The sequence below is a fragment of the Mustela lutreola genome, chromosome 7 (genome assembly GCF_030435805.1).
Source record: "Mustela lutreola isolate mMusLut2 chromosome 7, mMusLut2.pri, whole genome shotgun sequence".
Taxonomy (NCBI): Eukaryota; Metazoa; Chordata; class Mammalia; order Carnivora; family Mustelidae; genus Mustela; species Mustela lutreola.
In genome coordinates, this window is record NC_081296.1 from 114,770,863 (window position 1) to 114,784,527 (window position 13,665).

The 13,665-nt window shown below is 43.2% G+C and overlaps 1 protein-coding gene across 1 annotated transcript in view; it reads left to right on the forward strand.

Moving 5' to 3' along the window:
* PRKCH (protein kinase C eta) overlaps positions 1 to 13,665 on the forward strand; it is a 225,288-nt gene that overhangs the window by 185,177 nt on the left and 26,446 nt on the right. The window contains exons 11-12 of the mRNA XM_059182259.1: positions 11,620 to 11,758; positions 12,340 to 12,528. Of these exons, the coding sequence (XP_059038242.1) occupies positions 11,620 to 11,758; positions 12,340 to 12,528 (328 nt within the window). The remainder of the gene's footprint in view (positions 1 to 11,619; positions 11,759 to 12,339; positions 12,529 to 13,665) is intronic.

Below are 13,665 nucleotides of genomic sequence, written 5' to 3' on the forward strand. Positions count from 1 at the left end.
GAGTATAATCAACCTACAGTGTTTTATTAATTTCAGTGTGCGATTCGGTAATTCAGCAGTTTTTTCCCTTTCTCAGTGTTTATGAAGGTAAGCGTACTCCTAATCCCCTCTATCAACTTCGCCCCTCCCTCCAACCCACCACCTCTCACACAGCCACTAGTTCACTCTCTGTAATTAAGAGTCTGGTTTTTGTTTGTTTGTCTCTTTTCCCCTTCGTTTGTTTTCTTACAATTCCTCAAAAATTGCCATATCATCCAGTCATTTCACTACTGGGTATTTACCCAAAGGAAAGGAAAACACGAAAACACTAATTCAAAAAGAAATGTGCACCCTATGTCTGATGCAGCATTATTTACAATTTCTAAGTTGTGGCAGCAACCCAAGCGACCATCAGTAGGTGAATGCTTCATTCCTCTATCTTGATTCTTCAGTATTTGGTCTCAGCAAAGATGGGTGAAGTAGACAAAGATATGGTGGCTGGTGGAGTTTAACCAGTTCTTGAGACATTTTGCTCGCTGCCAGTGCCAGGCCCCAGCAATGGATGAACATCCTACTTTGGCTCCTTGCTCTGTTACCCTCAGAGCAGTTTATAAGCCAGATTTGTCACTCTATCATATAGTAGACCTACCTGCTCCAAACTCAAAGGCTGCCAATGTTATTCAGTATTTTCAGAGTTTGTGTATACTCTCCATGTTTCGATTCTTATAAAAATCTTAAGGAATATCGGCCATGAATGTGTTATCTTTTTTGCTGATGAGGAAATAATAGTTAAGGTTTCTCTAGTACTTAATGTATTCAGGCACTGATCTAAATAATTCACATTAAATAATTCCATTCTCATGGTACAGGAACTATTACCTGCCTTTCTTGAGGAGGAAACAAGTATGGAATGGTTAATTAACTTGCCCAAGATCACACAGGGCCAGGATTCCAACCCAAGCAGTCCAGCTCCAGAATCTATACCCTTAACCTCACAAGATACTGCCTTTTGGAATCAGAGGTTGGTTGAACAACCTCTCCAAGATCAGTGGGGATTAGGGAAGGAAACAGAATGAGGGAGGCAGATGGGAGCTATATTGTTTCATAAGAACCCCATTGAGAATTTGCCCTTGGTCACTGTCTAGCCACGTGTGTGATGACTCCATCCTTGGCTACTAGTCTGATTTGCTGTGTCCCCAGAATTGGTCACTCTGGATTTGTTATCAGATAAGATCATCAGCATGGAGTCCAGGAAGTATAAAATATACCCCACTATTATTGGTATATGAAACCTTCTGCTTGCAAAAGATCTTTAAATGCTTCTGTAACATACATATGGACATAAAATGTTGCCACACAGGTCACTTACGGAGTGAAATCCAGGGTTAGTGACTAAAATCTAGCACCTTGTGACCTTAATGTTTGTTGTTTCTTTAAAGATATTTATTTATTTATTTGACAGACAGATCTCAAGTAGGTGGAGAGGCAGGCAGAGAGAGAGAGAGAGAGAGGAGGAAGCAGGTTCCCCACTGAGCAGAGAGACCAATGCGGGGCTCGATCCCAGGACCCTGAGATCATGACCTGAGCCGAAGGCAGAGGCTAAACCCACTGAGCCACCCAGGTGCCCTGTGACATTAATGTTTTAACAAAGCATCTGAGATGCTGAAAAATTGGCCAAACTGAAGTAACCATTATTTATTGGGTCAAGGTTAGTCCAGCATTTAGGCAACAAGAATGTTAGTCTCTCAAAAGATCTCTTCATCAGTAACTTTTGCTTAGAGATTTGGTGATAACTTTCGAAGCTAATTAAGACACAGGCTAAAAAACAATTTTCTCCCTAATTCGTGAATTGTTTACTTTTAAGATCTTAGGAAGGTATAATGGCTTTTACTTATGCATGTCAGAGATTACTTTTATTAAGAATACTATTACATAAAATAGTCTTTGGAAATAGTCTTTGGATGATGTCTCCACATTTACTCAAATGGATTGCTCAACAAAATGAATGTTTTGGGAAACCTGGTTGTAAGACTAAGTGCTAGGGATAGAAGGGGTAGGTGCTCAGGAAGCAGCAGTGAGTTCTTCCACGGAGAGTTTCTTAGAGGTGAATTCGGTGTCTTCTGCACACTTTGCTGTGTTATGCCTGGCATTAGGATGAGATCAATAAATCCCTGTAAAGGGACTCAGATGTGTGTTGCTGTCATATGTCCAGCCTATGATCAGTACTCTTGAAGTGACCCCAGAAATATTCCAGGCCTACCCTTGGAGACTGTGATCACGTTGGAGAAAACAAGGCTTACTGCAAAACACAATTAGAGAACACAGCAATACCAACTATAACCCAGAACTAAAAATGTGAGGTTCTGAAAAGAAAAAGGTAATTAATAATAACAACAAAAATAACAAATAAAATATGAGGTTCTTATTGGATTCCAAGGACCTAGGAGTGGTCCTGAAACCATAGGTATCCACTTGGGTTTTACAAATTACCATTTAAATAGCTCAGGTTTACTCTCTGACGGAGAGGGCAGGTAATCAAATGAGACTAGCTGATGTGGGTTAAGTTCTGGTTCAAGTCAGAAGTCAGTCTTCCCTCCCTTTGATACTGTGCAAGGCATTACTAAGGCTGGCAAATGTTAGTGTTTGGCCGGTTGCCAAAAACAGCCTATCTCTTCCTGAACTTGGTGCTATAAACTGCTCTCCTTCCTGTTGTAAAGGGCTCCTTATCACCCCACCTCCCCACCGCTGCCCCACCCCCAGCAGTGTCCTCCTCCCCTCTCAAGACACTACTATTTCTTCTCGACAGAATCCCTTCAGGGGACCAACCTCGCTGCTGACAGTCTAGTACCCCCGAGTCAGAAGAGCCCCGGATTACCTTGGAGGGCACCAGCCACAGCTCAACAGGCTAGGAAGTCTCACTGGCCCTTCACTTGTTAGTCCGTGTATTTGCATTGATGCCTCAGTTGTCTGGCTAATCTTTCTGAGGAGGACAGCCACGACATTTTATCCCCTTAATAACAGCAATAATGGGGACAACAATGACTAACATTTATTTACCTAGCGCTGTGTGCCCTCAAGGTTTAACAGAGTTTCATTTTGTGGGCCCATCTGTTGGGGTTGGTGCTGTATGTGCTCCATAAACCTAGAAGGTTCCATCCGCCCCTGCCCATCCCCACGCCAGAGCTGTCCCAGTCATCATTAAGATGACGGGTTAAGAAGGACCCATGTTCTGATTCCTCCCCAGTAGAAATCACTCCTTCCTTTATCTTCCTGAACACGCCCTGCAAGCAGCCAGCAGGGAACTCTGCCACACCTATCCTGTCCCTAGCTTGCAGCCTCTCAGAATCCTGTGACTCTCTGATCCATTTCTCTGCTGGATTTGTATGGCTGGGAAGCAAAGATGCCCTGGCAAGTGGTTTTCCATGGGTCAGCTGCACCCAGCTCTCTGCACCAGGGAAGCCTGAAAAGTTCAGCAGAATTCAGCGTGTTGACCACCTTATCCTTACTTACAAGGATAGAAAAGAAAGAACTCTTGGCGAAGTGTATCCTTTGCTCTGACATCCTTTCTGTGTTGTCAGAGAGAGACCCAATGGTCAAGAGACCCCTCACCACCAAGGATCGGTCATCTCCTTGGTGTCTTTGTCCTAAGCCCTCCACCCTACCTGCCTGCTTTCCCTCGCTGAAGGCATCTGCACGCGGAGCGCAGCTGTGGATCACATAGGAAGCCTTTTGGCAGGGAGAGTTGGTCAGGGAGGTTTTCTTGGCAAGTATAAAAGAAAAGTACTGTAGGGAGCTACTAAATAAATTTGTGCCACTTCAACTAGGGAATTTCATCCCTCCTGGGAGTAGAGGTGTGGAGCTTGGAGTGAAAAACTTTAGAGAGCAGGCTCAACTGTCAGCTTGACGGCTCATTTATTTGGTGGTCCCTAAGGAGACATATGACTGGCACACTGTGGACATTCACCACACTCATGGCCTCCTACATTTGTCCAGAGAGGCAATGAGTGTTTTCCTTGTACATTTTTTTCCTCCAACCATAGGACAAGGCAAGGGGAAATCTCTTGGTCCCTTTGCTCAAGTTAAATTGGTCCTGTGTGTACACAGCGGGGATGGTTACGTATTGAGGGCATCCACCACCAGACCTGGAATGAAACCGACACCTGGCCTGCGGGGGATTGGTTTGTGAGTCCCTGGCCCTGTTTTAAAGGGAGTGTAATAGTTGAACTTGTACAGGGTCATTTTTATGATCATTTCCCAACTGAAGGAGAACCATGAAAGGATAGGGGAGCCTCAGAGGAGAGTTGGTGATACTTTAAGAGTTGGGAAATGTCTTGTGAACTTAATTCATTAGAAAATGAGTCATTTTGGGTCACCTGGGTGGCTCAGTGGGTTAAAGCCTCTGCTTTGGGCTCAGGTCATGATCCCAGGGTTCTGGGATCAAGCCCTGCATCAGGCTCTCTCAGCAAGAAGCCTGCTTCCTCTCACTCTCTGCCTGCTTCTCTGCCTACTTGTGATCTCTTTCTGTCAAATAAATAAATAAAATCTTTAAAAAAAAAAAAAAAAGAAAATGAGTCATTTTACATGTTTCACATATTTGTTCCTAATTTGTTCCGTTGGATCAGCCCCATAGAACCAGATAAAATGACACTTCGTGAAGATAAATGGCAAGGGGACTTAAATTAATAATTAGGAATGTTGCCTTTTTTTTTTTTTTTTAAGCGGGGGCCTCATTTTCATGCTTAAGTTGGTTAAGAATACAGGGACACATCATGGGGCAGTCGAAACATCGATGTCATCCACAATTATGTATTTGATAGACACTTGAGCTATTCACTTCAGGAGTGAATAATGAGCTTGTGGCAACAGGTTTGGAATTCTGAGCCCACAAATGTTCAGGTTCTGTAACCAACTAAGTTGATTTTTTTTTCAACATCCCCTTGTAGCCTGCATTGCAAAAAGAAATCCTTTCCATCTCTACCAGTGGATTATAGCCCCTATACATCTTCCTTGGGAATTATGGCCATAAATGGTACAGAAACCAAAGAAAAGAATTAAAACCAAGACACATAAACATATATTTTAATGACTTCTTCCAGCTTATCAAAATAATATGTAATTCCCATAAGAGATTTAGAAAACACAGAGCAAAGAAAAGCTATTTATAAACCTATCACCCAGAAATAGACTTTTAACCTTCCTTCTTACTATTCCATCTTTCTTCTTCTTTCTTCTTTCTTCTCTCCTGTTTTGCTTTCTTCCCTCTACCTTTCTAACAACCATAATTAAGAGAATATTGAAAAATTATTTGTATCGTGCTTTTCCACTTGGAATTTTATCAGCCTGTAAATAAGTCATGAAGTCCAGCAGCCATAAAGGAAAAATGAAAAGATTTGACTGTATAAAAATATGAAAGTTACCATAAATAAAACTTAAAAACAAATTGCGTAATAATATTTGCAATCTATATAACAAATCACTACTATCCATGATATGTAATGAGCTTCTAAAAAATAATTAGAAAGATAACTCAAATTTTAAAATGGGTAAAACATGTGAATAGGCAACAGACAGAAGAAATACAAATGGTCATTAAACATTTTTTTAAAAGCTATATCTCATTAATAATCAAGAAATGAAGGTAAAACAATGAGATCATTTTCCCTAGCAAATTGGCAAGTACTTAAGGATGATGTTTGATTTGAGTCACGAAGCCAAATGGATGTTCTTGTACACTATTGGTGGGAGTATAAATTGATGCAAACTTTCTCAGCAATTGCTCAACATATGTTTAAATTGTAAACATTTATATCCTTTGACACAGCATTTCTACTTCTAAAAACCTATCCATAGTAAACCTTCCTACAAATATGCAAATAATGTTCATTACTTTCTGGTTTGATGTTTTAAAAAATTAAAAGCCATCTAAATGTTCATGGAGAGGGGACTAGTTAAATTATGATACACTTTTCAAATGGCATCTTAGATAATCATTACAGAAAATATGACAGATCTACAGGATATAGAAATATGTCCAAAATATTTATTAGGTAAGAAAAGCAAGTTACTCATAATACATTTTAGTAGAGTATTAAGAAGAAAAGATTTGAAGACTGTGAGACTGTCATCATTTTCCCTGTTTTTTTCAGGAATGACTGAATTTTATGTAATGAAAATATTACTCCTATAATCACAAAAGAAATAATTTTCAAAAGATAAAATTTCTGTCATTAAAAATGTCTTTACATTTTTAGTCTTTTATAAAGGACTTTTTTTTTTAGCAGCTTCCATAAAATTTTGTCATGATATACCATATTTGTTTAGCCATTCCCCTAGTAATACATAATTTGGCTTATTTCCAAGTTTTTGCTATTACAAAAGATGTGGCAATGAACCCTTTTGTAAACTAGAATACTGAGTTTACGCTTACAAAGGCATCACATCACGTAGCGGGGGTTGAAGGTCAAACCTAGGAAGAATCCATTAGATGATTTTGAATGTAAAGGGTTAATGTTTTCTAACCCTTCAAGCCTTGGCAAGACAAGGGATGGCCCACTTGGAGGCAGAAGAGTTGGGTCCTTGGGAAGCTTACTTTCCCAGGCACTCAACAGTATACCTACTCTGGCTCTGATTTATCACTGGTATTTGTGGACCCAGTGTAAAAAAGACCAGGGATCTTATCCTTAGAATACCCTTCTCATTCCATTCCCTCTCCCCAGGTGAACTTACCCACACTCTGCTAATGACTCTCAAATTTATATCTCCAGCCCAGCTTTTCCTCTGACTTCTAGCCATGTATATTCAGCTGCCTTTAAATGTCTCCACTTGGATGTCTAAAAAATAGCTCAATATGTCCAAAACAAATTCTGTGAGCCAGAACATGCCCAGAACATGCTCACGCCTTCTTCCCTTTTACTGTCTCTATCCTTCCATTACTACCTCCCTTTACTTTTACCCCCTAATCATTCTGGGACCATCTAGTTCTCTCTGCCTTACAGCCCTACCCTGTTTCGGGACACCATCATTGTTTTTCTGAACACTTCAGTGGCTTTCCAGCTAGTTTCCTCAAGTTCTCTCAACACCCCCTAACCTGTCATCCACGTCGTAGCTGGAGGTTCATTGTAAAATCACAAGTTAATGCTGTCCAACTCCTGTGTAAAACGTTCTTATGGTTTCTCTTTCTTCTTAGGCCAAAAACTGGAATTTTGACTGGCCCCTGCCTTAAAAGGTTCAAGCTATCTCCTGTCTCATTCCGGACTCTTAGCCCCTAGCATATTATTTGGCTCAGAGATGGTCCTCTAAGATTTATGGGGTGGGTGAATGGCTGAATATATCTTGGGTTAAATAATACATGAATGGCATTCTATCTAATTGATGATAAAATCAGATATTAGACTTTTGATACTTCAGTGATGTTTCACCATTTTTTTAAAGAGTGCATGTAGGAGCTCAAGGGAGGGAGAGAATCTTAAGCAGGCTCCACACCCAGAGCAGAGCCAGCCGGAGCTGCTTGAAGCCCTGGGGGGGCCATCTCACAATGCTGAGAGCATGACCTGACCTGAAGTTGGATGCTTAACTGACTGAGCCACCCAGGCGCCCCAAGAATTATTGGTAATTCTTTTACCAATTTAACACAATCAGTCTTGCCTTGAAATTGCAAGTTTATATAAACCCAGACATTCAAAATACAAGCTAGCCCTAAATGGTTTTGTTATGTAATTGTGATTATAATATTAAATTCATTCTTTTCATCTACTTCTTCACCCTTACCCATCCACCAGCCTCTCCTCCTCAGAAGAGAGCAGTGAATTATGTTCTGAATATTTGACCACTAGAGACACATTTGGTGTGCACATTACTACTCCCATACATTCAAAGTTTGGGTAAAATCCATTGAATTCCCTCTCCATGCACAAACTAAAAACCAAAGCAAAAAAAAAATTTTTTGGTAAAATTTTAATAATTATAAAATGATGTGCACAAAAATGTCCCTTTATCATAATTCAGTCTTGGGATACTTACTGATTCTTGGGTAGTTCTTATTCCAATTAGCCAGCAATGCAATACCTGTATATCAGAGAGTGTATTTGCCTGTTCTAGGGGGTGATGACACCATGCTTTGGAGGGAGGTGAGCAGAACTGAGTTTGAATCCTGGATTTACCCTTGGGTAACTAAATGATGTTGCTGTAGATCCTAGCTCAGAGGGTTGCTATGAGGATAAAATAATATGGTTAAAGCACTTACCACCTGGTGAGCATTCATTGTATGGTAGCTACTATTATACTATTGTTCTTACCCACAGAATCTTTCTTCAGGTTCCCTGGACACATGCACACACCTACCCAAACAAGCACACAAAAAGCAATATACTTGTAATAGTATATTGACTGTATGTATTAGAATAAGCAATATCAAAGTTTTATTTTATTGAATTATTGGCTCTTAGATTCGATTCAGGTGTTAAAATAGTTATAGATGGGATGATTTTATGTCTTCAGTTTGCTTCAAAACTTGAAGAAAGATGGATGAGATCAGGAGTGAAAGTATACACAAAACTCACCACGGGAGTTCTATTTTCTGCATGTTTGTGTAGATTTGAAATTTTCCATGATAAATTTTCAAATGCATTAAAAATAGTTACTGAATAGTCTTTTAGAGTTATTCTCATTCAAGGAGCCAGCTCTCAACTCACCTTCCTTTATTTCTTTTGGAAGAGTCACTGATTCCAGTGATCTAAGCAGAAAGACTCATGTCGTTCTGTTTTATGACTCTTGGAATAGTTCATGGTGGAAACACAATAAATAGAATTTCTGAATTTCCTTTGTCCTCAACTACTTGGGATGCTTTTGTGAAACCACTGTGGGCATTTTAACCCTGATTACCTGGCAACAACAATGTGTAAAATAACTCTTTCTACCCTTCTCTGCTTATGACAGAAGTTAGAGCTATGAAATACTGGTGTTCAATCCGCTAATGAAAGATGAGCCCATAATTGTGTATTTGGCATTTTGGGATCTGAGCTTCTGCCCTGTATGAACTTGTGATCTTCACTGTGTAGCCTTGTTAAGTTTGGCTGTTGAGTTACATGTTGGCATTGGAGGTGGAAGAACTACTCCAAAGGCAAAAACTGACCTCTGCCTATTTCAAAGTCATAGTCATGGGTGGTTTTTGCCTTTTTTTTTTTTTTAAGTAAAAATGATTACCCTTAGAAAGGAAGCTGACCGTGGCCATGAATGGATCTTTAACCTTTGGATCTATTTAACCCGGTCACCATTTTACTCTTTTATCTGGCTGCAAGCAAAGTATTATGATTGGGTCCATAATTGCCTTTCCCAAAGTAGTTTCCCTTCTCCAGCTTCACCAAAGTGAAGAATTTGAGCTTATATTTCAGGATTCTTCTTTTCCCTCTGGAATCCATCTCTAAGGGGTAAATTACATCCCTTTGTCTAAGTTTAATTTCTTTGGAACAAGGATCCCAGTGGGGTTTATGAAGCTTCCTTTCTTCCCCTAAAAATACGACAGGCTCTGAGTTGGCTAGGACAGCTCACTGTCATCTGTATGAAATGCTTCTGTTTATCTCTGTGGTCAGCACCTTCTGCCAGGCCCAAGCTAGAGCGAGGGAGGAGGAAGGCTTTAGCTCCAGCAAGGGGGGAGACAGGTACACAGACAGAGCCTTCTGGAATATGGCATTGGCCGGGTGCACCATCATGGAGGCATGAACTGAGTACTCAAGGGACAACGTTGACTATCCCGGGATATCAGGACAGAATTTAAAGACAAAGTGTGAGATATTTGGACAAAGGCTACCAGAACTGGTAGCCTGGGATTATAATATGCTCTTAATTGAGGCCCTTTGGGAGCCCAGTGTGGACGCTTTGTCTGTTAGATAGCACCTAGTATGAAACCAGCAACGGCATTTCCCTTGGGCCTCACACAGTTCTGAAGAATGCCAAAAATGAGTCTGAAATGGCAGGACTGAAGTATATAACCTCCCTCTGTGGCCTCGGGCTTCCTGTAATAGGGATGCGTCGCTCCCCCTGCACACCCGGGTCTGTCTTCCAGGCCATGAGGCCGGGTTCCCGGACTTCTCTGTGCAGAGGGCACGTTTCTGGGTGGCTTACAACGCTGATCACAAGCACTTGTCTCTCCCAGAACAATTCCTGCTACCCATGACAGCAACTGAGTAATATCCAATTAAACCTCGAACTTGGGATGTTAGTCACAAACTCCCTTGAGCAATCACAGGTCAGTTCTTGAGACCGTTGTAGGTTTCTGTTAGCACTTGTTTTCTGTTACCAAAGAAAATCCTTTATGAGCCCTCAGCAGGCTAACAGCTTCAGGAGAATTCAGAGACCCAATAACCTTGTTGGGCAACGTGGGAGAGCGGGCTCTGGGCACAGGTCCACACGGGCCTGGCTGGCTGGGCTAGAACATGGTGCTGACAGAGGCCACCCGTGGGCTCACTCTGATCCCCCACAGTCTTGCTCGCTCCTGGGGAGGCAGACTTTAATCTCTAACCTTGACCACCTCTGATGTGCACTGTCTGTCCCCGGGGATCCAGACAAGTAGGCGCTAATAGGGCCTAGGGTCTGTGACCACTCCTGAAAGAACAGTTGAGAAAGACCACACTCCTGGCAGTGGCCTCCCTCCCGTGTACAGGCTCTCAGTCATCCCACCCGCTGCCCTGCGTCTCGCAAGTCCTCCCTCCCATGGGTTACATACGTCTAGCTTCTGCTGTGTTGGGGCTGTGGTGGAAGGAAACTTTCCACGGATCACAGCCCACTGAAAACACTTGCTTGTTGGAAAGTGGGATTTTGTATGGAGGTGGGGAACGAGGCCAGGTTTGGTTTAGGGTGGAAAACGCTTGCTTTTCTGCAGTGGGTGCGCAGAGACCCAGCACACCTCTGCTTACACTGCTTACTCCTGGGGAGACTGCTGCCAGGAGGGCCCCAAGCAGAGAGGAGGACTGCTCTGCGTCCCCACTGATGTGTGCCTGGAAAACTCCTCTGCTTTTATCTCACTTAACGGGGATTCCTAGAAAACAGGACTCCATTTTCATTCCTGGGTGTCTCTGGTGACCGCTCTCTATAAGACCTGTGTGGTTAGGCTGTATCAACTTGTCAGCTCCCAGGGTACAGCTTGGAAACTGGTCCCGCCAGCTTGGTCATCCCCTCCCTTCTCGGAGCTGAAATGTGATCCCAGGCTGGACAGACACCAATCTTTCCCTCAGGCCAAGCAGGCCAGCAGAACTTGATTCCCAGAGCAGGGGTAGGAACACAGAGCCATGGGTGCCCCACCACAGCCCACGGGGGGGGGGGGGGGGGCAGGGGGAGGAGGGGTGAGGCTCCAGAAGGAAGGTTCTGTAGCGACCATGAAGACCCCCCTCCCACCATGAGGGGGAACCATCGCCTCTCGGTTGTTAGACACGGTGACCTATTCACATGGGACCATTGTCTAGGAACCATGAGACAAACTTTGAGAGTTGACCCAAAGCTTTTTCCAAGATAACCCAGAGAAGTTTGTTTCCTTTGAGGTGGATGCCGGAAGCTTGCTTGGTGTGGTCTTATCACTCATCCTGCAAGCCAGCCCATCGGGGTATGGGGCCTGGCCGTCCTACATATGCTGCTCGCTCTTTCTTTCAGAGACCTCAAACTGGACAACGTGCTGTTGGATCATGAGGGCCACTGTAAGCTGGCGGACTTCGGCATGTGCAAAGAGGGCATCTGTAATGGAGTCACCACAGCGACCTTCTGTGGCACACCCGACTATATTGCACCAGAGGTGAGCACAGCTTGGGGAATCCTGAGCATCAATGCCACGGGCTGCCTCTGTGCACTAAGCTCTGTGGGTGCGCTGAAAGCGGACATCTGATGCCTCACGGGGTAAAGGGTGCCTGAAAATGTCCTTGGTTCCTACAAATAATGATTTGAGTTCAAGATTTTGTGTAAACCTTGCAGGGGCTTTAGGCCTTCGCCCTGAAAGAGGACAGAGTGTGCTCTACTCACAGCGCTTTATTTTCCGCGTTGCACTTGCTCGGTGCTTTGATCCCAGCCCCACTTAGCGAAGTAAAGACAAGTCCCTCTGTCTTCCCCATGCGAGTGAGTGAGCCCAATGTCCTCGTCCCTCTATAGGGACACCATGCCCAAACCCTCTCTGCTTTGGATCTGTACCTGCCTTTACCTTGGCTGAAACAGGCCACAGATGTTTGATGACCGGGGTGGAAAGTCCTCTGAGTTGAACCACAGAGAAAAGAGACCACTCTCTAGAGATGAAATGTAGCCTATTGCCCAATCCATTGTTTTCCCTAGTCATTCAGGACCCATGTGTTCATCAGATGTTCTCCCATTGCCCCCTCTGCCCAGATCCTCCAGGAAATGCTCTACGGACCCGCGGTAGATTGGTGGGCGATGGGCGTGTTGCTCTACGAGATGCTCTGTGGTCACGCACCCTTCGAGGCGGAGAACGAAGATGACCTCTTTGAGGCCATCCTGAATGATGAAGTGGTCTACCCTACTTGGCTCCATGAAGATGCCACAGGGATCCTGAAATCTGTAAGTGTGCCTTACCCAGCCAGTTCCAGCCTATGGTAAACCAGCTGGCTGTGCATGCTTCTTTGGGTCCTTCCAGCACCTCACACTGGTGAGCAACCAGTGCTAACTGCAGGATATGTTTTAATCTGCAGAAGAAAAGAACCAGAGTGTCTTCTGTGGTGCAGTAGTTCTTTCTGGGCCAGCTGCGAGCCACTGATAACGTTTGCCGAGTATCTAGTGTTTTTAGCTTGTGGCTGAAGCGTAGGTGAAGTGGTGCACCCCCTTTACACAGTCAGGACACGCCAGGGGGTTGGGTCAGGTGAATGCCATTCCTGCTTTATTTGGGTTTTGACTGTGTTTCCGGGCTGAAGGGGTCTTTCCCTTAGTGCTGGGCGAGGCCAGGAGAGGTTTTCCTGACTGCGGCAGATTTCTTGTGGGTCCATATTATTCTAATGAATAATAAATGAGGTGCCAGGCCCAGGAGTCAGGGGCAGGGAGGTTAATGTATCATAATAAGTCTTTTTTTGCATGCATGTACTGTTCTGGAAGCCTTATTTTGAAGAGAGGAGGAAACATGGATTTGATGCTTTTATGTTGAAAATGAAAGAGCACATGTGATCTCTGTCATTCCTAGAACCATGTTAGTTGGATTCACAAATCATGTATTATCATGTACTAGATACATAGAGGAATAAAGATGGATAAAAGGACAATTGATCAAGTAGGGAAAGACCAGAATAATCCATTCTCTGTCAGATAGTTTCTAGGGGTTAAGAATTACCCCTAGAAGTTACATCCTTTTCAGTGATTTGAGACCAAAAACTAAATTTGGGAAATACTGGCTATCTTGTTGGAGACTTATCTCTCTTTAGAAATCTTCAGTCATAATCAGTGCCATTTCAAGAACATTTTGTATACAGGTCACCATGTACTGGGGCTGAAGGCATGATTGTCCCTGAGAGTTCTCCCTATCACTACAAGTGAGATAATCATAGAAATCCTTCTCGGGCAGATATTGCCAAAATGAATTGTAATTGGTAACTTGATTCTCAAGGCTACGTGCCAGAACTCTCCTGATATTGAGGAAACATGAATCTCTTATAGAAACAAAAGTGAAGTCACTTTGGATTCTACCAAATGTCTCCTACCTAGCCTGTT